We start from the raw sequence: 24,613 nt of genomic DNA, 5'->3' as shown, positions 1-24,613 counted from the left end.
TTTTTTTTTACTCTTGGGCCCATAATTGGGGTAAGGTGGAAAGTTAAAAACCAAAGCAAAGTGTGAACACCGCCGCACATACCAGTGGAAATCATGTAGTTTCTCTTACTTTCCTCTAACTCTTCCTTCAGTGTCTTGTTAGCCATCTCCACATCTCTCATTTGCTCAGTCAGCGGCACAAAGTTCTCTGTGTTTTCTGTCCTACTCAGGACCAAATGTTCTGACTGTGTTTCAGGGCAGTACAGAGAAGAGAATATGAAAAACATGCTTCTGATTTTATACCTTTCCTATTTCATCTAAAAGAGGTACATATTTACATTATAACCGACTTGTTATATGACCTATTGCTCTTTCAGATATAACATATTCATAAATAAAGGTTACAGTACATTACTTTCATTTAGTAGACACTCTCATCCAGAGCAACTTGCATAGGTTACAAATTTATCCATTTGTATAGCTGGATATTTACTGAGGAATCAAACCAGCAACCTTCTGTTTACAAGCCCTGTTCCTTACCACTATGCTACACTGCTACAATGTTTTGCATATCTCCAAGAAATGTTTGAATGTTTATATTTTGAAAGGATCTGCGGCTGACATTTTTCTAACCATGTTCTGAGGAGGTTCTATTTCTGTCTCACAATGAACGGATTCTCCATCCTGCTGTGTGGAGACGACAGCGCCGATTTCCCGCTGAAGGCCAGACTCTTTCATTCTCTGAATCTCCTCCCTCAGCTCTGTGATCAGATGACTTTTCTCTAGTGCCTCCTCCTCCACCCTGCGCAGCTGCTGGATCTCCACACCCAGCTGCAGGATCAGCTCAGCCTGCATGCAGATGCAGATGACAATAATGGCTTATGTGAATTCACAGATGAAATAGCCCAGTACGACGGTATGAATAGAATGTGTGAAATCTATACTGTATGAACCACTCCAGAAAAATTCTACAGTCTGTTTTAGATCACCATTCTTACTGATTGTCTGCATTGCAGTACAAAAGATAAGGTGACCCTTGTGCCACTCAGTCAGTTGATAAGAGCTGTCTTTTGTTTACCTGAGCTTTGATGACCTCATCATTACGAGCCAAATGAACGTGACTGGTCACTTCTGCCAGTTTCTCCTGCAGCACCGAGATCTCTTGGTCCTTCCTGGAGCACTGAGTCTCAAACTCAGACAGGCGAGTGATTTCCTCACCTAGCTTTAGTAAACACTGTTCCTGTTAAGAGAGAATATAAAGCAATAAACACACACAACAGTTTTGACAGCCACCCCTTATATTTTGCCTTTTTATCTGTGTTTGTCCTCATATACCTGCTTGATTTCTTAAGTATGGATATGTTAAGTATTTTTTTAAAAATCCACCTGTACAGATATTTAGGCAGTGGTCCCCCCCCACCTTCTCATGTATTACAGTCAGGTACCATGGCACTTTCCCTCCTGTGCCATTGGCCAGGGCAGGGTTGGCAGAGGTGGGCTTGTTCTCTTGAGTCTCGCTTACTGATTCTTGGTTCAGATGGGGAACACTGGTGATTCCCTTTTGGGAAGGTAGACATCTGCAGGCTTAAACCAAACGTTGGTCAATCCCCAGTGTAACACAAGCAAAAAAGTTAAATTAAAATTTCTACACTGCTGCCAAAAGTCAACAAGACTGATCAGCAATCGTGTGCACATGAATAATGTTCTTATTCTCTGAGCAATTTGAACCTGTGCTTCAACCATGGACACAGTTTTTACATTTTTACATTTTAACATTTAGTACTGTCATGGATAGAGTTAAAAAAAAGAATCTTTTTACTGCACATTCAGGTTTATTACCAGGACACCTTACACAACACCCTAGAAACAGCATGGCCAAGACTAATGCTTGTGTTTGTAATCGTCAACTATAGAGCTACTATAATCGTCAACTATAGAGTTAGTTCTCCAAGTGTCACTGAACAAACTCATGCGGTGGTGTCGTTGTTACTTTGAACTCTGATTTAGTCCAGCACATATTTTACCCTTGACCCATTGATAACACACATAAAGAGAGAGATTCAGAGATGAGCTACTTTGTAAATCATCTTACCTCTTGTGAAGGGAGCAGGTTTGCTGGTTTTGAGATGCTCTGATGAAGTGTTTGTACATGTTGGAAAGGAGTTATTGCTTTTAATAGATGGCAGGTGATCCAACTCACTCTGACATCCCTGTGGATTCCTTGTCACTGATGATACAGAGTACACCTACAAAGGAGATAAAAGACATTTGTGCTTTAGCTTTAGTATACATACAATGGATACATGCCTCTATTATCAAAACTGACGGTGGCTCTATGATCCTGGTCACCTTGCTGTGTGAGTGTGGAGGGGTCCATGTCTTTGGCAGGAGTGGCTGCATGCTGTAAGTTTTCACACTACCAGAGTGGGCGGTCTTTGGTCTTCCCAAAGGTTTCTGCTCACCAGCTGCTGCCATCACTGTCTCAAGAACGATTGAAGAAACCACAGGAACAGTGTGTCTCTGAAAAGGGAATATGCCCATACCTTCTAGAGGGAACCTGAACAACTATGATTTTCTAAACCAGTAGTACTCATCAAATTTGACAAAGCGCATATGTCATCAAATACTGAATTCTGGCCATAAAGAAATGTTTAGAAATGTCAGAGATTTGCCGACTCACTTGCTAAAATGCTTAAGACATTCCATTATGCATTAAAACCCTCGAATGTATGCAGGTGAAACGCGTTGCAGAAGTCATACTCTTTAGGGGTGTCTGAAAATTGGCGTTGCAGCAACTTGATCAGCATAAGATATAGGCTAAGATTACAACTGCCCTCCCAACAATCAACGTACTGTCCACAAGAGAAAAGATCGCTCCAGTTATTGGGTAGGCCTAATAAAACTTACACAAGTGTAACGGTACGACAAAAGGAAGCCTATGACAAACGCATGATAAATGTTGACGGTACTGTTATTCCTCGCATTACAGGCGACGCATTTTTGATGCTAGCAGCATTTTCAAATAGGCAAAGATACATGTTGTTACGCCCCGATTCATTCTCATTGCCTTTACTAAATGGTGAATTCAATTTTTAAATCTCCCAAGTGTTATTCACAACAACCTACCTGTACTAATAATCTCACAGGTAGCATTTCAATTCACACGTCCCGGTAGAGATTCCTCGATATTCATAGCATAACCTCATAATGGGCAGTTGATCGAAGTAGCGTGTATAATTACTACGAGTCTAAAAATCAAAGGGACAAGTTTGCCTTGAATGTAGAATTGATCCGTCTTTCTACACAAGCCTCTGTGAGTTCGTGTTGCGTCTTCGCGTTGCCAGGTAACAGATATTTGGGTGGGCAAATCTGCAAATCTCTCCTGCAGGTCTGTTGACATACATTATTATATCCGACTATAGTATTATTTCTTGTGATGCTGAGGTCCATCATATAAACGACAGCCAAATTTCTCCTCTGATAGCATATTACGTGAAACTCCATTTAAAACTGACACAAGAAATGTGCAAGCCCGCGTTTGCCTGCTGTGATTCACGATTGGTCAGCAAAAAAGTTATAGCTAATACCTAAAAGACAGGCAAATGTATTTCTTCGCCACTTAACAAGACAAAAAGGGCCGACTGTTTATTTCGCGATGAGTTAATATTGCTAACATTTGAAAACAAAGTAGTCTATGTTTAAGACGTGAATACCTTATGAAATAATGCCTGGCTAGCTTTTGCAGAATATGTAGGTTTTTTTGGTTTTGTTTTCGCAATAACCAGAACTCTGCAAAGCAAGCTGTGGTAGGTAGCTATGGTTACTTGATTTCATTTGCTTGACGATGGAAAGGAAATCAAACCACAAAGAAAAACAAATACTGAGCACAAAGTCGAAAGTAAAATGAACTCTACCTAGCCGGGCATCTTGTGGATCGGAGACAACGACAGCCGAATTGTTTTTAATTTTCCAGGTTTGTTTCATTGTATTTACCCCAAATAGCATGAAACTCTCCGAAAAAAGGACTGAACTACTCATAAGGGTTCGAGTTAGGCTGAGTTAAAGCTAAGTTTTGGATCTTAAGAAGAGGTTGTGTTGTGTTAAGGTTGTGTTGTTCACTAAAATTTCACTGTGTTCCGACAAATAAAGTGTTTGGACAACACCAACAGGTGTACGGTTACTAGCATAGTCTTACGCTTTAAATGTCTGGTGAAATAATTGTCTATCTGAGTGCTTTGTCAGTTAAATTGCGGTTAAGGGGAAGTGAGTGCATGCATCATGCTAATGTATAGGCCTACATGTAAATCCTTATTTTTACATTAAGCTACACTCAGTGGTTTCGCGGACTGTCGTATCCAGAAGGAGTTAGAAAAGTGCATGTACCAAATCTTCGGTATTGCATTCATACGACGTAGGGTTTATGACGTAACACACAACATTTTCTTAAGTAGGCCTACCACCGTAGGTGCAGGGGGTAGGTTGAGGATTTAGAACATTCCCTGAAGGTTCAGGCTGTCTGATTTATTTTCAAGTTAATTGTTCTTTATTGGATCATTTTCGTAAAATAAAGGGACATGCAGTCATGTTTACGTTACGTTAAATGTGGGGATTTCCCAGCTTGCTCTGTTTTCACTTCAGAGCTTCTCTGAAATTGCTTTGCACTTAATGCATATAATAATAATGGGCTCTCTTGTAATTAAAAAAAAAATAATAATATATATATATGTATATATATATATATATATATATATATATATATATATATATATATATATAGTTAATTTTAATCGAATCATTACTCCAAATTTAGTTGCTTTTTTCAGTAACTGTACTTACAGTACAGAATATTGTAATTAAATGAAAATGTATCACTTTCTGTCAAAGAAGCATCAACGTCTGCATATTTTTTTCAGTTACAGGGTGAAACAGCATTTCTGCACGAGGGAGAGGTACACCATAATGCTGTGAAACATATTAGGTCTCTCTGATACATTAACAAAATAAAAATACATTAATAAAAAAATTGGAATATAATTTTGAAAAAGAAGCGCAAATCTCTGTACCATGGGAAAACTAGAATTTCAAGTCAGCATATTAACGGTAAGAGACTATTTTAGCGCATGAGACTGAATAAAGATTTTTGGTTGTTTTTATTTGTTCAGTTTGTTCTTATATCTTTTGATGAATGTTAGTGAAAATTATCATGATGGCCAGGAAAATGTCACATCATTGAGAGTAAAACAGTGTTGTGATAATGTTCAGACTGAAAGCCAAAGATAAAGGTGATAAAATAAGACTTAGTTTCTTGAATAAGGATGGGGATTCTTGTTCTTCCATAATATGAAGTTTATCATCATTATGAAGTTTAATAACGCCAGCACTGATTTCCGTAGGAGGTTCCCTTATCCTGCCAGTCTTTATTGTTCTTTGGCCTACCCAAATTCAGACCAATGATAATATTTATAATAACAGAGCTTTTTCATTTGTAAATTCTGACTTCATGTGCAGACAGCATCATTTTTAACAATGTAAATACATTTAGGTATTTCATCTTCTTTTAGGTAAATGTGATGCTCTTTCTTTGTGACATCACCTATGCCTGTGACAGTACACAATATGAGTTTGGTGAAGTATGCTGCTTTATGTGTGAAGCTGGTACGTTGCTTTCTCCTAATAAATCGTAGCTTAGTGCTACATAGTGAGTGGAGGGATACACGAGTTGTAAAATTTAAAAGTGCACTCAATTGTGATTCAATTTAAAACATTTGCATTGCGTTTATTCATTTGGAAGCTGCTTTTATCCAAAAGTGGCTTACAAGTGAGGCAGAGTACAACACAAGCAAAAAGCCATGTAAGGAGTCAACAATATGCATGACCAAGGTTCAATAGTTGATCGGACAAGGGACAAGCTAGCTGATAGAGATGTGGGTGCATGAAACCATAGATTTGACCATTTTGTTAAGGAAAACAAAGTTTAAGACATAAGAAGTTGCTTTTATTGGTAGTTTTTTAGGAGGTCAGGTGAGCATGGAAGAGCTGTGTCTTCAGATGTTTCTTGAAAATGGCAGATGCTGCTATATTTTAATGTCTACTTTTCCATTAGGGACACGCGTTGTTGAGCACTGTTCAGAAAACACCAACACGTCATGTACTCCGTGTAGTGCGGGAACTTTCATTGATAGACACAGTAATTTCATGAAATGCTTTCCCTGTGCAGTCTGTGACCCAGGTGAGAATCGTTTCATCCTTATCAGAATGTTTTTATCAATGACTTGATGAATATGAAAGGTAATTCGCTGCAATTTTGAGAAAGTTACATGAAGGTAACAATTGTGACATCTCAGACTACAGAAATTCTACCTCATGGAGATAAATTGTAATAATTCTCCATTCTTCCACAGGCCTTAATTTAAAAATATATGAGGAGTGCACCTCTACCTCAAATACAGTGTGTAGTCCTTTGGATCAGCACTTCTGCACTGAACGGGATGAGAAGGGGAGCTGCAGGAAAGCAGAAAGACACAGAATCTGCGAGCCCGGACAAATTGTCAAACAGACGGGTATGATCTCTATATCTATTTATCTGTCATGCAAAAGAGACTAATATTTATGATAAAAACATACACACAGTAAAGGTTTATGTTTCTTAAAACTGTTGGAATGAATTCTGATATTTGTAGGAACAGCATCTACTGATACCATATGTGAAGATTGCGGCAATAAAACCTTTTCAGATGGCCTCTCTACATATTGCAAACCACACAGAGAGTAAGTTTGCTCACATTCCTGCATTTAATCCCTAGTTCTGTTATTGTCCAGAATAGAAGTCAGTGTGGTGCTCATTAAAATGTACAGATTGGGAGTTTATGATCATCATGTCTTGTTTATTGATGTTGAATAAAATATTTAATAGGACCTAAATATAACTACTTTTTACATTTACTTTTGTTACAGTTGCAGATCTGAGGGACTTGTTGAAGTGCAACCAGGAAACCGTTTCTCTGATTCCGAATGTGGACAGCAATCTATGACTGGTCTCATAGTTGGGATTTCTGTGTCACTTGGAATAGTTCTGTTAATTGCAGCAGGAGTGATACTCTTTATACTTGGAAAAAGTAAGTCATTCCTTCTAAGCTGTAATACTTAGACTTTTATTTTTTGATTAATAATCAAGATTGATGAAGTGGCAGTTTGTCCTCCCTATGTTCAGTGAACTAATCCCTAATATTTCTACTCTCAGAAGTCAGTGGTCATTCTTAAATATGACTTTGTTTTATAAGGAATTTAAAATTTGAAATAGAGTAACATGTTGATGTATTGCAGTTATTCATATAAAAATGCATTTGTCTTCTAATTTCAGGAAGAGGACAGAAGATGGTATGTTGAGAAACTTCTTTTTTCCCATGTGCCAAAATTTATACATTTCAAGGCCATATTTTCATCTGCAATAAATGTAGTTTGTGTAGTGAATTCTGCATTCAATGACAAGTGTTAAAATATTTCTAAGCCTGCACAGATGTGAATACTGAAATTAGTGAATACTGAAATGAGTTAAATTTTACATTTTATTAGGCACAATCTTACACAGTAAACAAGGGGACACCCAAACTACAACAAGGTAAGTCAACACCAGAGGCCGGGATAACAATACTGACTAGTAAAATATAAAATCTTTTCTAAACATCAAATGTAAAATGAATTGCTTGGGATAGTCTTTCTGATACCAGAAATGCGCTGAAGGTGGAAATGGGGATACAACACAACTTGGCCAAACAGGACCACCACTGTTAATATAGCCATTTCAGCAACTTAAACCCTATATAATGTTTTTAATGATTTGCTTGTCCAGTTAAATTCACTATGTGATTGTTGTAGGCCACAGACAATTGATTTATATGACTAAATTAACCTTAAAACCTGAATAAAGGATAATTAATTATGACATAATATGACAAACTGACTTAATCTAGGAAAAAAACAGAGAACAAAAGATGATTTTTTACATTATATTTAATTGCATTTATATTTTTCTTAAGACAAAATAAACAGATTCTGTTCCTTGACAGTCTAATGGGGACCTTATCAGTCTCTGGGTTGCCACAAGGAAATGCTCATGGGCATGGACATAAGTAGACGTGAGAATCAACATATTGCCATGCACCTCATGTTTTAAACATATCACATATTTTCTGCAACAATTTTTGTACACAGCGTTTCCTTTATAGTATTTTGCATATCAACATTGCCCCCTGGAACATGAGAACTGTTAATGTTTAGACTATGTAGATAATGTGTTCAACACAATATTCACTTGACACAGTTAATTGATGGACTGGTGAATCTACCACGAAGTCAACAGTGATTGTCCGTTATTAAGGAGCTGATGTTATGCTACTTGTGTTCATTGTTGGTTCAATCAGCTTTTTTTCGTTATTTTTGTCCAGTTTCATCCACGCTTAAGGAACAAAGTGAGCCTCTGACATAACCGAATGCCTCAGCTTAAGTATCTGAACATAAAGGGAAACCGCAGTGAAAATTGAATTGGCTGAAGAAACAAAAATGGCTGATCAAAGTACTTCGCATTGTACAGTGGACAAGACTGAATATTCTTCATCTGGATTTCCACTGCAAATGGGAGTGTTTGGGGAGAGTAGCTTGGTGGCTAAGACGTTTGCTTTTGCTGTGTTCATACTGCAAGTTTTGAATTGTTGCTAAATGTAATCTAATGGTTTAACACACTTGTTAGCTTTACCTGGTAGTTTGTACCTTGCCTGGCCAATTTGAAACCTGGTCATGCAGTTCTTCTAATATTGTTAACTCCATGTGGTTTTTTGCTTGTGTTGTATTGTGCCTCGCTTGTAAGTCGCTTTGGATAAAAGCATCTGCCAAATGAATAAATGTAAATGTTCATATTCGTTCATATTCAGAGCGTGGTATGAAATTGGTGATTCCAAAAATACAGGAAGTTACGTAAAAGCACAGAAAAGCAACGACAGTTTTGTTATATGCATTTTTGTTCCTTTGCTTTGAAAGTCAGTCTGAATAACAGTATCTGCCAAATGGCTAGATGTGTAAATGTAAATGAGGCAGACATGCCAAAGGCCCAGTGCCTTGCTGTGTGTTTCATACAAGGCTTTTTAATTATTTATCAGTAGCAACATTCTGAGTTTTGGAAGCTTCCCTCATGACACCAGTTTTGGGGTAATGGTGTAAAGTGAAATGAAGAACGTGTCCCTCTGTTCTAGTAGCACTTGTGTAGTACTAGAGCTTCACTTGCAGTGACTGTGATTCCATAGCATTTATGGTGCATAACATTTATATTTCTTCCTTTTCCATCTAATCGAGTATGTTATATGCTATAATGTATCCCTGAAAATGTAATATGTTATAATACATATTACATGAGATGTATGCAATCAGAGTACGTAAGTGTATGATGTACAAATTGTATATGTGTGAAATCATTCAGCTTTGTGGTGTCGTTCAAATTCGGTTCAATCCCAGCCATGTCATCAGCCATCAATGACTGGGAGCCCACAGCAATGGAACAAATTGCCTTCATTCTGCTAGGGTGCGGATATCAGCAGCAGTTGATGGGGTGCGGATATCAGCAGCAGTTGATGGGGTGCGGATATCAGCAGAAGTTGATGGGGTGCGGATATCAGCAGTAGTTGATGGGGTGCGGATATCAGCAGGAGTTAATGGGGTGAAGATATCAGGAGTCGATGGGGTGCGGATATCAGCAGGAGTTGATGGGGTGCGGATATCAGCAGGAGTTAATGGGGTGCAGATATCAGGAGTCGATGGGGTGTGGATATCAGCAGGAGTTGATGGGGTGCGGATATCAGGAGTCGATGGGGTGCGGATATCAGCAGGAATTGCTTGTCTTCATACTCTTAGGCACTCTGTGACTCATCAGGTGCATGCAAGTTGCTCGGATGATGTCAGTGATATCTGATTGGTGCTTAACTCTCTATAGTGGGCTGGGCAACTTGCAGGGTGAAAAGATGTGGTTACAATGTGAGTGGATTGACGGATTGCATTTGCTACACCCCAACACTCCCACAGTAAATATCATAGTAAGACAAGCAAAATAGGGGAAAAGGCATGAAACGTTTTCCATGTGTCAATGAGAGTATTCACTAAACAGTGACACAAAGTGAAACTTTTGCAACTTATTGAATGAGTACTTTAATTACATTGTACAGCCCAATATATTTACTGATATTTTTATTTACTGGATATATTTATATTTGTGGGTTAAGTGCCTTGCCCAAGTGTACAAAGCAGTGTCCCAGCAGGGATTCAAACCAGCATTCTTTCAGTTATCAACATGTTCCTTTTGTTGAGGTAATTCACCACCTTTTAATGCTTTTTATACATTAATCACAGTCATTATGATATTAATCATGATTACTGTTATACTAACCACAGTTATTGATGTATTAGCTGAAGTTATTGATATATCAGCCACCTACTCCATATCTACTATTTATGTGGAGGTATGGAAGTGTATAAGGGAAGCAGGAAATCCAATATCTTCGCCTTAAACAACAATACATATACATATGCATCATATTATACTTTGTATGCATGCGAGCAGAAACTGAACAGGTCAGAAGTGCACAGGAGACCGTGAGAAGGTGTGCAGCTGTGAGATATCTCAAAGTAGAATCAAGAGGGAGTAGAGAGGAAAAGAGTTCCACATATGTGCTGTAAGTTACAAAGTAAGGCCTGTTGTTGGGGAGTGAAAATGGGAGTTGGACACTGCCCAGAAGGTGGACCTTGAGTGTAAGATAAAAAAAAATAATTGGGTTCTGTGAGGAGGGGGTTGCAAGGGGGCTCTTTGTTCAGTGCTATAAAAAAGACTGCTTAGTGCCTTATGTTTTTTAAGATACTCTCTGATTCTGCTGACTGTACATCTATGAGACATCTATCTCCTGCAGATCTGCAAGTCTTATGGATAAGTATTTGGTTTCTGCCATTACTAGTATTGTTATTGTTTAGTGTTGCGTTCAGTCTACCTAATTGAAAGAACCCGTCGTGTTTTATTGTTAGTGTAGTTGGCATTGATTTAGAGGTGATGTAGGAGAGGGGGAAGAGACAAATTTTCTCCTACACTTACCAGTACACAACAGAACTACTTGCTTTAACATATTTAATCAGTAAGAGATTTTTATGTATATGCGTGTGGAAGTGTGTATGTAAATTGAAGGTCCTCTGTTGACTTCCATTTACCATCTTTCCAACAATCAGTGTATCCAATACTGTTTATTTGAATCAGATTAATTTTATTGGTAATTGTCTGAAGGTATGAAGTAAGGCCAGACGTTAACTACTGCCTCCCCTGTGTAATTAGCAGGACTGTAAAACAGGTGTGTGGTTGCTGTTGCAGTTAATTTTGTTTCCGGCTATGCTAATGCCAGTTGCTGTTTTGCTGTTTTACAATAAACAGTGTTTTTAAGACTTCCCGTGCTACTCCTGTTAACATTCCTTAAAATTACATTCATCGTTAACAGAAATGCAAAAACCTGTGTCTGCCAGGTGTGTTCATGATGATAGCCTGGTCAGGAAACTTATTTTATTTTACATAAGAACATATGACGAGAACGGGCCATTCGGCCCAACTAAGCTCGCCATTACAATTGAAGAGCATCCAAAACTGCATCAAATCTGGACTTGAACACAGCAAGAGTCTCTGCATCAAATACGTGACCTGGCAACCTATTCCATGTATTGATAACTCTTGTGTAAAATAGTACTTCCTTACATCAGTGCGGAAATTACTCTTCACTAGTTTCCATTTATGTCCCCTTGTTCTACAGACTGAACTCACCCTAAAAAATGTATTGTAGTTATCTTTGTTGAGTCCTTTTATACATTTAAAAACCTCTATTAGATCACCCCTAAGTCTCCTCTTGCTAAGTCTAACTAAATAGGTTAAGTAACTTGAGACATGTGACGTCAGCCGCTGCTTCTTTTCGCACTGCGGTCCATAAACTAAGCTCGCACAGAGGTGAGTCGGAGGAAGACATTTCATATGCAGCTTTGGCACGTGGACTACGGGCGCCCGATCGACCAGAAGGGGTCGCTGTTGCTAATGGGACCGAAGCCCCTGCCGACGTACCCACCCCTATCCCCGGCGGAACGAAGCCAATGTGTTGTCCCTATGAGCTCCCGGTCACTGTCAGCTACTGACACGGTCGGGATCGAACGCGGGTCGTGGCGTTCAGTCTACACTCGGAACTAGTTTTACCGACTGAGCCCGAAGTGTCCATGTCACTTTAATTTCGCCAACCCGCCTTGAAGTACGACCAAGCCTTTGCGGACATTCTAAAACGCCTAACGCGAAACGGCTTAACGTGGTTTAATGTTCCAAAACAGCGATCAATGATCACCAAATTTCTCTTAGGCATCTCTTGTCATAAACACTTCCACCTGTCAAAAATTTCTATTAAATGAATATAATTAAATGAATTTAAATCATCTACTGATACCGTATGTGGAGACTGTTTTGGTAATACCTATTCAGATGGATTTTTTACATCCTGCAAACCCTACACAGAGTAAGACTGCTCATAATCTTCAATTTAGAATGTTAGTAGGCCTATCTGTAGTCCCATTTAAAATGTATAAAATGAGAGCTGCAAGTCCTATGTTCCTGTGTATTTACCGTATGTAAACACTACATTTTGAGCGAGTTATATATTTATTTATTCTTGTCTAGACTTTATGAAGTGAAACCGGGAAACGCTTCAGCTGATGCTGAATGTGGAGAGAAGTCTTCAGATGGTTCCATTTTCAGAGATGTATTTGGGAGTGTAATGCTAGTAGTTGCTGGAGGTGTATTGTTTTTTTTTTCCTCAAAAGTGAGTTCTATATGGCAGTTTTTCGTTACGAAACTTGCCAGAGTGGCAGTGTAAGGATTGCTGTCCTTCTTATATTCATTGAACCAAAATATTCATACTATTACCAGGAAAGTCAGTGGTCAGCATACGAAATAGTAAATGAATTCACAGGGCAATACATGAAAAAAACGTAGTTGTATTGCCGGGTCTATTGTCAAAATAAAATAAACCTTTGCATGCTGTCATTGTTGGGATGGTTCCAATAGGAGTAGCAGCAGTCACTGTATAGTCATTTTAGAAAAAAAAATATTCCTGCCATATTATAATATGCATTTTAAATGTAATTTATTGATTGGCAAAATGGGAATAGTTGGTGTATAATTTACTGTCCTTACTTTGTTCATAAATTTTCATTTCATTCATTTTCATTTTTCAATCAGTACAGTCTGTGGTCATCACCAGCATCTTAAATGATCACAGAATGAATTGAAATGCTAAGATGCTAGCCTAACACCCTGTTGAATTACTTCATAATTTCATTTTTATATTAATCTGTATTTTTATTTCAGTGTACAGGAAACAGAAACTGGTATGTTGAAACATCTCTCTGTACATTTTACACCTAGTTAAATTAAACATTCTCTGTGCTCATTTTTTAAATTTCTTCTTGATCAACGGAGTGTTAAAAAATTACTTCTCTGGTTTTATAAGTAATGCTGAGTTTGTTTCCATTTTACTAGGGAACACCACCAAGTGAAAGAATGAATGGGACGCAAGAAAAACATACAGGTAAGAAGCTGTGTGTGTGTGTGTGTGTGTGTGTGTGTGTGTGTGTGTGTGTGTGTGTGTGTGTGTGTGTGTGTGTGTGTGTGTGTGGAGGGGAAGTTTATGAGGTGTGGGAACCAAAGCTGTGGATCCTGGTTACTGACATTGCCTAAAATGTATGAGCACAATATGTATGAGGCAAATGTGCTGCCATTGAGAGTTATGAAGTACTACTACCACTGAGTAGAAAAGTGCCTGGTAATATAATTCAGCTGATATTGTACTGCTTATGTCTACTGGTGGTTCAGACAGCTTTCTTTTAATTATTGTTTCAGATTCACCATTTTTGGGCAACACAGCTGAGTCTGCCACTGTCAATAAAGGCAGCAAACATTTCTCTTCCGTTCTCTAAATAAGAAAAAAGAAGTGAAAGAAGAGTGGAGGGAAACTATTGTGACTATTGCTCTGCTAAGAAGTTGCAGCTTGACTAATTTTCATTAAAACTGAAAGACTAGATTATTACAAATGTTCTATGCTTTGTACATCTGGATTTACACCTTAAAAGGCACATATTTTGTGCAGTCTATTAGTTGCACACCCCATCTCTTTCACAAGTAGTTAATTGCATATTAGTCTTTATGTTTGAAATATTAATACATTTAATTGATTAATGCATTTTTTTCCATAATGCTACCTGAACCTTAAACACTACACAAGAACACATAGCGCGGTGGTTTGTCCCTGTGTCTCCCTATGACATGATTTTATGTACAGATGGCATTTTTGATCATTACAGAGTACTGCTGTTATGGCCATATGGGGATTGATCTCGATAGAACTTATGCCATATCAATTCCACTGGCATTGATTATGATTCCATACTTTTTGTTACACCAAACAACTGTATTTTTTCTTATTAAGTAATATTTTATATTTTCTGAAGCATATACAAGTAGATACAAGTATATTATATACAACGTGTATATTTGTAAAACCATTCAATTTTGTGGCTCCATTCAAATTCTGTGATTATTTGAATATATATTTTATCACCAAAATTAATTACAGGAAGAAAAGTTGCCAACAGGTTTATTCCTTCATTTCAAAGGAAAAACTTGTATCTGCAACTTTTCTACTTTTGCCTGGTTTTTTTGAAAAATTTGAATGAATTTCAATAAAGACAGTTACACGTGTCGATGATAATATCTACTGAATGAAGAGTGTCACAAAATTAAACATAAATGGAAAGTTTCAAAGTTGCATACCTATTGCCACTTAGCAAAGGAGGACCTTGTGAAGGAGAACATCACTGAAATTAACTGCTTGCTTTAAAATGTTTCATTAGTAACCTGTTTATCCATGTATTAATGCATGTGTGGTGGAAATTTATGTGTAAATGTGTTAAATTGAAGATCCTCTGTTGACTTCCATTAACCATCTTTCCAAATGATCAGTGTATTCAATACTGTGTGTGTCTGAATCAGATGCATTTTATTGGTAATTGTCTGAAAGGAAGGAAGGCCAGACATTAGCTACTGCCTCCCCTGTGTAATTAGCAGGACTGTAAAACAGGTGTGTGGTTGCAGTTGCAGTTCTGTTGAACTTTAAAAATGAATAATGTTTTTCCTGCTGTTTTATATCTGATGCATCTCACAATGCCAATTTTGATGCACATATTTCTGCAATTTCTCAGGTGAAAATAGACTATGATTTAATATCCACTTAAAACCTTCAATTTCACACTTATATGAAGTGCAACTCTTAGATACGTTTTAGATGTTGAAAGATATGTGGCTGTTTTTTTTTTTTACAACCATGTTCTGAGGAGGTGTCTTGCAGTGAATGGATTCTCTATCCTGCTGTGTGGAGCCATCAGCGGCAGGTTTCCATTAAAGACTGGGCCATGTCATTTCCTGGGTCTCCTCCCTCAACACCTCCTGGTGCAGACAGCATAGAGAGGGGGGACAAACGGAACAGCCAGCTGTGTGTGATATCATGCTATTCCCTTGTGATTCACATTTAATTTCCGGCATACAAAATTAAACCTAGTGACCAAGGCACAGACACACTGTTGGAGTGGACACCTTCTGCTCCAGGGATTATAACCTTTAACATCGGGTCTCCATTTAACACGAAACTCATGTTACTTCATTGTTAACCACATGCATAAACCTGTGTCTGTCAGGTGTGATTCACAATGATAGCCTGGTCAGGAAACTTATTTATTTCATATAATATCTTTACAATCTTTACAATGTTATCCATTTATACAGCTGGATATTTACGGAGGCAAGTGTGGGTTGTTAAGTACCCTTGCCCAAGTCCCAGCGGGAATCGAACCGGCAACCTTTTGGTTACTGCCGCCCTATATAATTAAAGTATATAATTAAAGGCCTGACTAATTAAAAAAAACATGGCCTATCTGGACAAAATTTACTAACGTTAATCGTTAGTTATCTTTTGGCAATCAGCATCACTGCGACGAAGCGTTGCAATAATTGCGATTCGAATTTATTCACTTTGAGATCAAAGTCGACCAAGAAACCCTGCAGTAGCTCCTTCCTTTCGACAGATGGCGCAGTGGCTGAGTCGCCATTTGAGGGCCGGTTTAAAAAAAGATGGGAATTACGCCAAGAATCCATCATGCGTAAACCGAAAGTAAAAAAGGGAGACTTGCGGAGTTGGCTGTGACCTCGCTGTGGACCTGAGACAAAAACACTTTTTACCAGGAAAAGGTATGTGCTTATTTTCTTCACCTCTCAGACCATGAAGACCTCCGAAGACCTAATTACTAAAAGCAAATAAACTCTGGCTTTTTAAAGTTTTGGCTCATCTTAAGTAGTGAACAGTAGGCGTAGGAAGCTAGCAAAATGCATTTTGGCTAAGGAAATTTTCACCTTTTCGACGAAAAGACAAACAAATGTAGCAAACATTATACGTAATAGTGAATTTTATAACTTATAATGAATAGTTCAGAAAATGAATTATTTATTATAGGCACATTTCGTCGAAATAGTCGCGACGTACCTAGTTAGCCTTCTTGCACTACAGCGGGAGTAGAACAAGGAAGCCTGGAAAGAACTCTTACAACGGCGGGGTTGCAGTTTAAGAAACCCGTGAATACAGATATGTGTGTCTGTCAGGAGGTCGTACCGTGTAGCGTCTTTTGCGCTGTCGTCATTCCATCGTCTGATACTGTTTTGATTTTGTGAGGTGTTCACATGAGTCTGCTGTTCCACTGATTGGTGTTTAATAGAGCTAATATATATATATATATGTGTGTGTGTGTGTCATTTGATTGTGGCTATATACATGGATATAATACATATATATATTTATCAAATGACAACAGAACATTCTGATAGCAACTTCAGCTGTGTTTGAGGAACTTGACAATAACTGATACAGTTTTACTTTCTGTTAAAGAAAAGAATGACTTGTATACTATGTTCTCTTCTAGGCTGAAAAAAGGGAATCAGTGCGTCTGCAGATGGGACAACTAAATCCATAATGTTATCAAAGATAGAAAACAGGAATGTTTTCTTTTCTGAGAGAAACACTGATCTTAAATCATGCAGCATTTACATTGTAAAGGCACTATATTGACAGTAAGGAAGTATATTTTAACACCAGTTTGAATACATCTGCTCCCTTTTTAGTTTGTTTAGTATGTTTGTCTGTAAATGTTTTCATCAATGTAAGTGAATTTTGTGATTTTTCTAATGTCAGACATTGAAATCAGTAAAAATGGCTTGTGTATACTGTTTACACATCAGATGATTTCAAACAGGAGAATTGGGATTAAATCCACATTCTCTGTTAAGATTAATGTGTAAAATGCAATTTCATTTTACACATTAATCCGATTGGAGCAATTCAGGTGAAGTACCTTTCCTGAATGTCTTTTTGCTACCACCGAAAACCTGCAACATTCTGGTTCCAGTTCCAGTTCCTTCACTATGATTTAACACAAAAATCAAAGGCAAATCCACATGCCTAGTGTTCCTCTATAATCTCAGCGATTACTAGTCTTTACAGATTTCACATAGTCTGTGTTATCAAACCACATTATTTAAATCACTAATCATGGTGATGACATCAATTCATTTTTGTAATTTTAATTGATTTGAATTGATTGAATTTAGATCATTATTTTGAATAATATAAGTGCATTGATATTTCCTCCTTAGATCAATACATTACTCCTGCTTTGTGATGTTGCCTATGCCTGTGGCCGTGCAGAATATAAAATAGGTGAAGAATGCTGTCCTATGTGTAGTCCTGGTAAGTAAATGTTTTGTTCAGCTCCAGATTTTAGTGCAGCAGATGTAGGCTTATATAGGATTTTCCGAGTCTGTTTAAACTCTAGACAGTCCACCTAGCCATTTTTTGTATTGGCTAGTCAGGAAAAGACTAATACAGGAGCAGGAGAAATGCAACTGCAGAGACCACACAGCAGCACAGATGGGTTTTGAAGAAACAAAAGTAACTTTTACTGGAACCTTGTGCACAAGAACATACACATAGCAGGGCAGCTCAAGACTGAACAAGGAAGGAGGCAACAGGGTTTATATAGAACACAACACATGACCAGACTAACTAGCAAAAGACAAACAGGCAGGAATGAAACAGACTGAAACACTGTGACAAACCGGCAGAAAAACCAAGCAGATAGAGGGGTATAAATACACAGACTGCTGATGAGACAACAGGGAACAGGTGTGCAGGATGGGCTTCAGGTGGTGGGTGTGGCAGCAGGGCAGATAGGACAGGAGGTGGGGCGATGGCTGAAAACAAAAGCAAAAGCACATGCACACAAGAAAAACCAAACAAATGGCACACCCACACTGACAGACAAAAGCAACACAAGCAGGACATCACATGAAAGGACTGACACATTTGCCCAAGGGTACAACAGCAGCACCCCAGCAGGGAATTGAACTTGCAGTCTCTCGGTTACGAGTCCTGTTCCTTATCACTGTGCTACACTGTATTTTATGTCTTTTTTTAGGGTCTCATGTTTATAAGCACTGTACAGAATACACCAGCACCTCATGTGTGCCTTGTGTTGGGGAAACTTTCATTGATGAGCCGAACGGTCTTTCTCAGTGCTTTCGCTGTGCAGTCTGTGACCAAGGTGAGAAGATTTGTCTTCTGCAAATGTATCCATTCTTGATACACATATAACAGCTACAACATTGCCTGTTTTTGGTGAAGATACCGTAGCTCGAACAGGTAACAAAAACTCCTACCTTTTCTGACCACAGAATTTTCACTTCTTGTTACAATTACAATAACTTGGCCCTCTAACACCCTACTAGGTTAAAGTGTAATTTCATTTTCGGAGAGTGTAGCTTTCTCAGGTCATGGAAACTCAGTCACATTTTTTTACCAGAGAATTTGAACCTCTCATTACAATTATATTAACTGGACCGATATCTGAAACCCTCATCTTATTGTGTAATTCTGCATTCCTCCACAGGCCTTGGTCTGAAAACATATAAGGCGTGTACCCCCACCTCAGACACAGTATGTGGCCCTTTGGACCAACACTACTGCATTGATCAAGACAAGAAGGGATGCAGAGCAGCCCAGAGACATACAAACTGCAAGCCTGGACAATTCATCAAACAGAACGGTTTGATTTTACTTCTCATTTTCCTGTTAAACTGACATGTTTTCTGTTTTGATCAGAAGGTAAAATACATGGAGGAAATTCCTGAAAATGTTTTAAACATAATTTTAAATGTTTAATTGGACAGGAACATCATCTACTGATACCATATGTGGAAACTGTCTGGGTAATACTTATTCAGATGGATTTTTTACATCCTGCAAACCACACACAGAGTAAGTTTGCTCATAATCTTCAATTTAGTCTGTTAGTAACTACTTTTGTAGGCTTATTTTGAGTCACAATGAAAATGTATAGTGAGAGTTACTACAGTATGTTCCTGTGTATTTATCTTATGTAAATGCTACATTTGGTCTCATTTCGAGATAATTCTGTATTTATTTATTCTCGTCTAGCTGTAAATCCAAGGGACTTCATGAAGTGAAACCAGGAAATCCTTCAGCTGATACTGAATGTGGAGAGAATTCTTCCGTTGGCCCCGTAGTCGTAGCTGTGATTGGAAGCTTAACTGGAATAGTTGTTGCGACTGTTTTTTTTTTCTTGATAAATAGTAAGTTGTTCTGTATGGTTTGTTTTTCAGTTTTTCATAAACAATCTGAGTCACAGTATAAGGATTGCTGTCCTTCCTGTACTCACTCAACCAGAATCTTCACGCTATCATTAGTAAAACCAGTGGTCAGCATACTGAATAATAAATGAATTCACATTTGCTTGCTTGGGATATTTGCAAAAGGAGTTGCAGGAGTCACTTTGTTATTCTAAGTTATTCCTCCCTCGTGAAAAGATAAATTTCATATTTATTTTTTGATAAACACTTACTTTGTTCAGTTAACTTAAATTTTCATATTTAAGTCTGTACAATCTGTGGTTGTCATCAGCTTCTGAAATGATTACAAAATCAATTAAAATGCTAAAATTAAATTACTGTAGACATTCAGATGTAAAATAATGTGTTTTTCACCTCAGGGTGGAGGAAACGGAAACAGGTGAGTTTAAACTGACACCCAGTTAATTTAAATACTTCAATGAGAGAATGTCTTAATTTGTGTTTTTTTTATTTATTTTTGATTGACAGTGTTTTATAGGTAATACTGAGTTTTTTCCATTTTACCAGGGAACGCAACCAAGTGAAACAATAACTGGGATGCAACAGGCTGCAGGTAAGAAACTGAGTGTGTGTGTGTGTGTGTGTGTGATGTCATGGCCAAGACAGTATGAGGTCAATGTGTATGAGGAAAGTGTGTTGCTAATTAGACAGTGATGGAGTACTGCTACCACTGAGTAGAAAAGTGCCTTCAGATATAATTTAGATGATATTGCACTGCATGTGTCTACTGGTGGTTCAGTCAACTTTCTTTTTTTATTTAATTATTGTTTCAGATCCACTGTTGGTGGACAGCGTTGCTGGGCCTGCCACTGATTCCCTCCAAATGCAGTGAACATTTTTGCTCAGTCTTCTAAATGAGAAATGTGCAGTGGTTATCTGGAGGGGAAAAGGGTGTGAACATCCCACTGCTAAAAAGTTGCAGCTTGCTTCATTTTAAAACTGTAAAACTGAAACTGCCTCCATGGAGGTTTTCCAACAGAAAGACTGGATTACTGCAAACGTTCTGCACTTTGGACAGCAGATATTATTTTCATTTTCTTCGTCTGGATCTCCACATTAAAAGGCACATAGGTAGTGCTGTGGTACTACCTGGTGATATCTGGAATAATAACCATCGAGTGGGTGACACTTGATAGTGGTCTCACATACACGCACCATATAGCAATGGTTGCAGGACCTGCAGATTCCTCCTTTAAAGGAAAGATTATACTTTATTGTATGACGTGGTGAGAATGTGATTTGTAAAATTGAAAAGGCAACTTGTCTTTATTACATCAATTTATAAACTGAACTGCAGAACTGCCCACTGTGTTTTTTGTATTGCAGTAGGGGAGATACCCCTCAATTATCATATAGAGGCTAAGTTAGTGCTCACAAGTTTCCTACATTACCTCATTAAAATACAATAAAAATTACACAGTAGTGCACTGATAAAGGTTGTCCTTTATCCTTTATTAAAACATAATTAAACATTATGTGTTAAAGGGTTTACTGTTACCTTATAACTTGGCTAAAACTACAACATTGTCCATTTACACTGAGAGGTGGCTACTTATGCCAGGTGTCTAGCTATACAGAAGTTGCAGTGGAGAGGAGTCCTGAGGTTGGCAATCAATGTGTTGTATTACAGCCAAATCTTAGTAAGCATGAAGGATGTCTCCCAAAGGATGAGAGCACTCATTTTAAAAAGCAGTTATATGCATTATGAGAATGGCAAACAATCAACAAGATACCAACAAAAGAATAACTATGAACAAGATAAATACTTACTAGTGTTGTGAAACTGTATGCAATTAGGTTAAACATGTATAGTTGCAAGCAAAAATTCTACCAATTAAGACGTGTGGAAGTGTACCCTGCCTGAAGGTACGTGCAGTAAACTGAACAAGCCTGTTGGTCCACTGAACAAGGTAAAAGGTATCAGCAAATTTTATTGGGACGTGTGAATGGCAATGCTCTACTTGATTGACTGAAGACTGGGCCGTGTCATTTTCCGGGTCTCCTCCCTCAACACCTCCCCCACCCTGTACAGGGTCTGGATCTCCTCCCCCAGACACAGGATCAGCGCAGTCTGCTGGTGCAGACAGCAGAGAGAGGGGACAAACGGAACAGCCAGCTGTGTGTGATATCATGCTATTCCCTTGTGATTCACATTTAATTTCCGGCATGCAAAGTTAAACCTAGTGACCAAGACACAGACACACTGTTGTAATGGACACCTTCTGCTCCAGCGATTATAAAATGATTCCTTTAACATTAGGTCTCCATTTAACATGAAATTACATTCATGGCTAATAGATACGCATAAACCTGTGTCTGCCAGGTGTGATTCACCATGACAGTCTGGTCAGGAAACTTAATTATTGCAGCTAATGTTAGAAAGTTAAGCAAATGTTTTGTGTAAAATTAGCAAACAAACTTTTTATTTGTCTAGTAATTTGTTCGATATTTATGATGTCTGACAGCACTACCAGTATGTTATAGAATACTTAAAGGCCTGACTAATTTATTCAAAAAATACTTGGCCTACTTAGAATTTTCTTTGAACGTTACATTAGTCAACTTTTAGCGATCAACGTTACTTCAGAGGTGTGCAATCGCTGAAATTCAATTTTATTCATTTTGAGATGAGTCTACCAAGAAAACGAGAAATAACCAACTTCTGACAGATGGCGCAGGAAAAAATACGGGAATTGAGCCGAGAGTAAATAAATAACGAAGTATAAAACGAAAGTAGAATTAAGTAGTGGATGTGGATCTGAGACAAAAAACACTTTTTCCAGGAAAAGGTATGTGTTTATTTTATTTTTATTTTTTTTTTATCTATAATGCCATGAAGACCTTCGGAGACGTAATTACCAAAACAAGTTAACATAATTTTGCCTCATATGAAGTAGCGAACGGTAGACGTAAGCAAGCTAGCAAAACGCATTTTGGCTAAGGAAGTATTCACCTTTTCGACAGCAGGGCAAATTTTTATGTCTTTCTTTTTAGGGTCTCTTGTTTATAAGCACTGTATAGAATACACCAGCACCTCATGTGTGCCTTGTGTTGGGAAAACTTTAATTGATGAGCCCAGTGGTCTCACTGAGTGCTTTCGCTGTGCAATCTGTGACAAAGGTGAGAATAGAGTTGTTTCCTGCAAATGTATCAAATCTTATATAATCACAGAACTTGCATCTGTCATTACAATTACAAAAAATGGACCTATATCTAAACCTTCCATAGCTTAATATGTAATTCTGCATTCTTTCACAGGCCTTGGTCTGAAAATATATAAGGCGTGTACACCCACCTCAGACACAGTATGTGGCCCTTTGGATCAACACTACTGCATTGATCAAGACAAGAAGGGATGCAGAGCAGCCCAGAGACATACAAACTGCAAGCCTGGACAATTCATCAAACAGAACGGTTTGATTTTACTTCTCATTTTCCTGTTAAACTGACGTTTTCTGTCTTGATCATAAGGTAAAATGCATGGAGAATGCTTTAACCGCACCTTTAAATGTTTACTTGGATAGAAACAACATCTACTGATACCATGTGTGGAGATTGTCAGGGTAATACTTACTCAGATGGACTTTTTACATCCTGCAAACCACACACAGAGTAAGTCTGTTCATAATCTTCAGTTTAGTCTGTTAGTAAGTCCTTTTGTAGGCTTATTGTATAGAATGAGAGTTAGTGCTGTGTTCCTGTGTATTTATCCTGTGTAAACACTACAACACATTTGGTCTCATTTGGAGCTAATTCTGCATTTATTTCTTCTTGTCTAGCTGTAAATCCAAAGGACTTTGTGAAGTGAAGCCAGGAAATCCTTCATCTGATGCTGAATGTGGAGAGAAATCTTTGGATGGTCCCATCATTGGAGCTGTATTTGGGAGTGTAACGCTAATAATTGCAGGGGGTGTATTACTTTTTCTCATCAAAAGTGAGTTGTTCTCTGTGGCAATGGTTTGTTTTTTATTAACAAACATGACTGAGTGGCAGTGTAAGGATTACTGTCCTGTACTCACTGAACCACAATTTTCATACTATTAGCAGTAAAACCAGTGGTCAGCATACTGAATAATGAATGAATTCACATTTTCATGCTGTCATTTTTGCAATAGGAGCTGTAGCAGTCTCTTTGTAGCCATATTAGAAAAAAATAAGATATTCCTCTCATGTTATAGGATACATTTCAAATTGAAGAGTTATTTTATAATTTACTGTCGTTACTTAGTTCAGTTTACTTACATTTTCACATTTCAATACGTTTAATCTGTGGTCATCATCATAAAATCAATGAAAGTACTAAAATTAGTTGAATGTTTTCAGGGAGAAGGAAACAGAGACAGGTGGGTTTAAACTTTACTTTTTATACCTAGTTAATTTCAGGAGCCTGAGAGAATGTCTTTATGTTTTTGTTTTTTATTTATTCTTGACAGAGTATTAGAAAATGATTTCTCAGGATTTACATATAATACTTTGTTTCCATTTTACTAGGGACCACAACAAAGTACAAAAATGAATGGGGTGCAGCAACAAGATACAGGTAAGTAAGTGTTTGTGTGTGTGTGTGTGTGTGTGTGTGTGTGTGTGTGTGTGTGTGGGGGGGGGGGGGGGGGTTATGAGTCTAGTGGGGCCCTAAGCTCTGTAGGGATCGAAGCCTTGGATCCTGGTTACTGTCACTGCCTAGAGAGCATGAGGGCAATGTGTGTAAGGAAAATGTGTTGCCATTGAGAGTTATCAATACTACTACCACTGAGTAGAAAAGTGCCTGGTAATATAATT

The 24,613-nt window shown here is 37.9% G+C and overlaps 1 protein-coding gene across 1 annotated transcript in view; it reads left to right on the top strand.

Moving 5' to 3' along the window:
* The first annotated feature begins 6,123 nt into the window (after positions 1-6,123).
* LOC118780278 overlaps positions 6,124-24,613 on the top strand; it is a 30,887-nt gene continuing 12,397 nt past the window's right edge. The window contains exons 1-13 of the mRNA XM_036532689.1: positions 6,124-6,208; positions 6,381-6,539; positions 6,660-6,747; positions 6,934-7,094; positions 7,340-7,356; positions 7,552-7,597; positions 8,424-8,457; positions 9,550-9,838; positions 17,171-17,200; positions 17,783-17,876; positions 18,604-18,729; positions 19,075-19,230; positions 19,355-19,442. Of these exons, the coding sequence (XP_036388582.1) occupies positions 6,175-6,208; positions 6,381-6,539; positions 6,660-6,747; positions 6,934-7,094; positions 7,340-7,356; positions 7,552-7,597; positions 8,424-8,457; positions 9,550-9,838; positions 17,171-17,200; positions 17,783-17,876; positions 18,604-18,729; positions 19,075-19,230; positions 19,355-19,442 (1,322 nt within the window). The 5' untranslated portion in view covers positions 6,124-6,174. The remainder of the gene's footprint in view (positions 6,209-6,380; positions 6,540-6,659; positions 6,748-6,933; positions 7,095-7,339; positions 7,357-7,551; positions 7,598-8,423; positions 8,458-9,549; positions 9,839-17,170; positions 17,201-17,782; positions 17,877-18,603; positions 18,730-19,074; positions 19,231-19,354; positions 19,443-24,613) is intronic.

This window comes from Megalops cyprinoides, chromosome 7 (assembly GCF_013368585.1).
Source record: "Megalops cyprinoides isolate fMegCyp1 chromosome 7, fMegCyp1.pri, whole genome shotgun sequence".
In the NCBI taxonomy this organism is placed as follows: domain Eukaryota; kingdom Metazoa; phylum Chordata; class Actinopteri; order Elopiformes; family Megalopidae; genus Megalops; species Megalops cyprinoides.
Note: the sequence above shows the minus strand (reverse complement) of the source record. Positions and strands in the feature narration are given on the sequence as shown.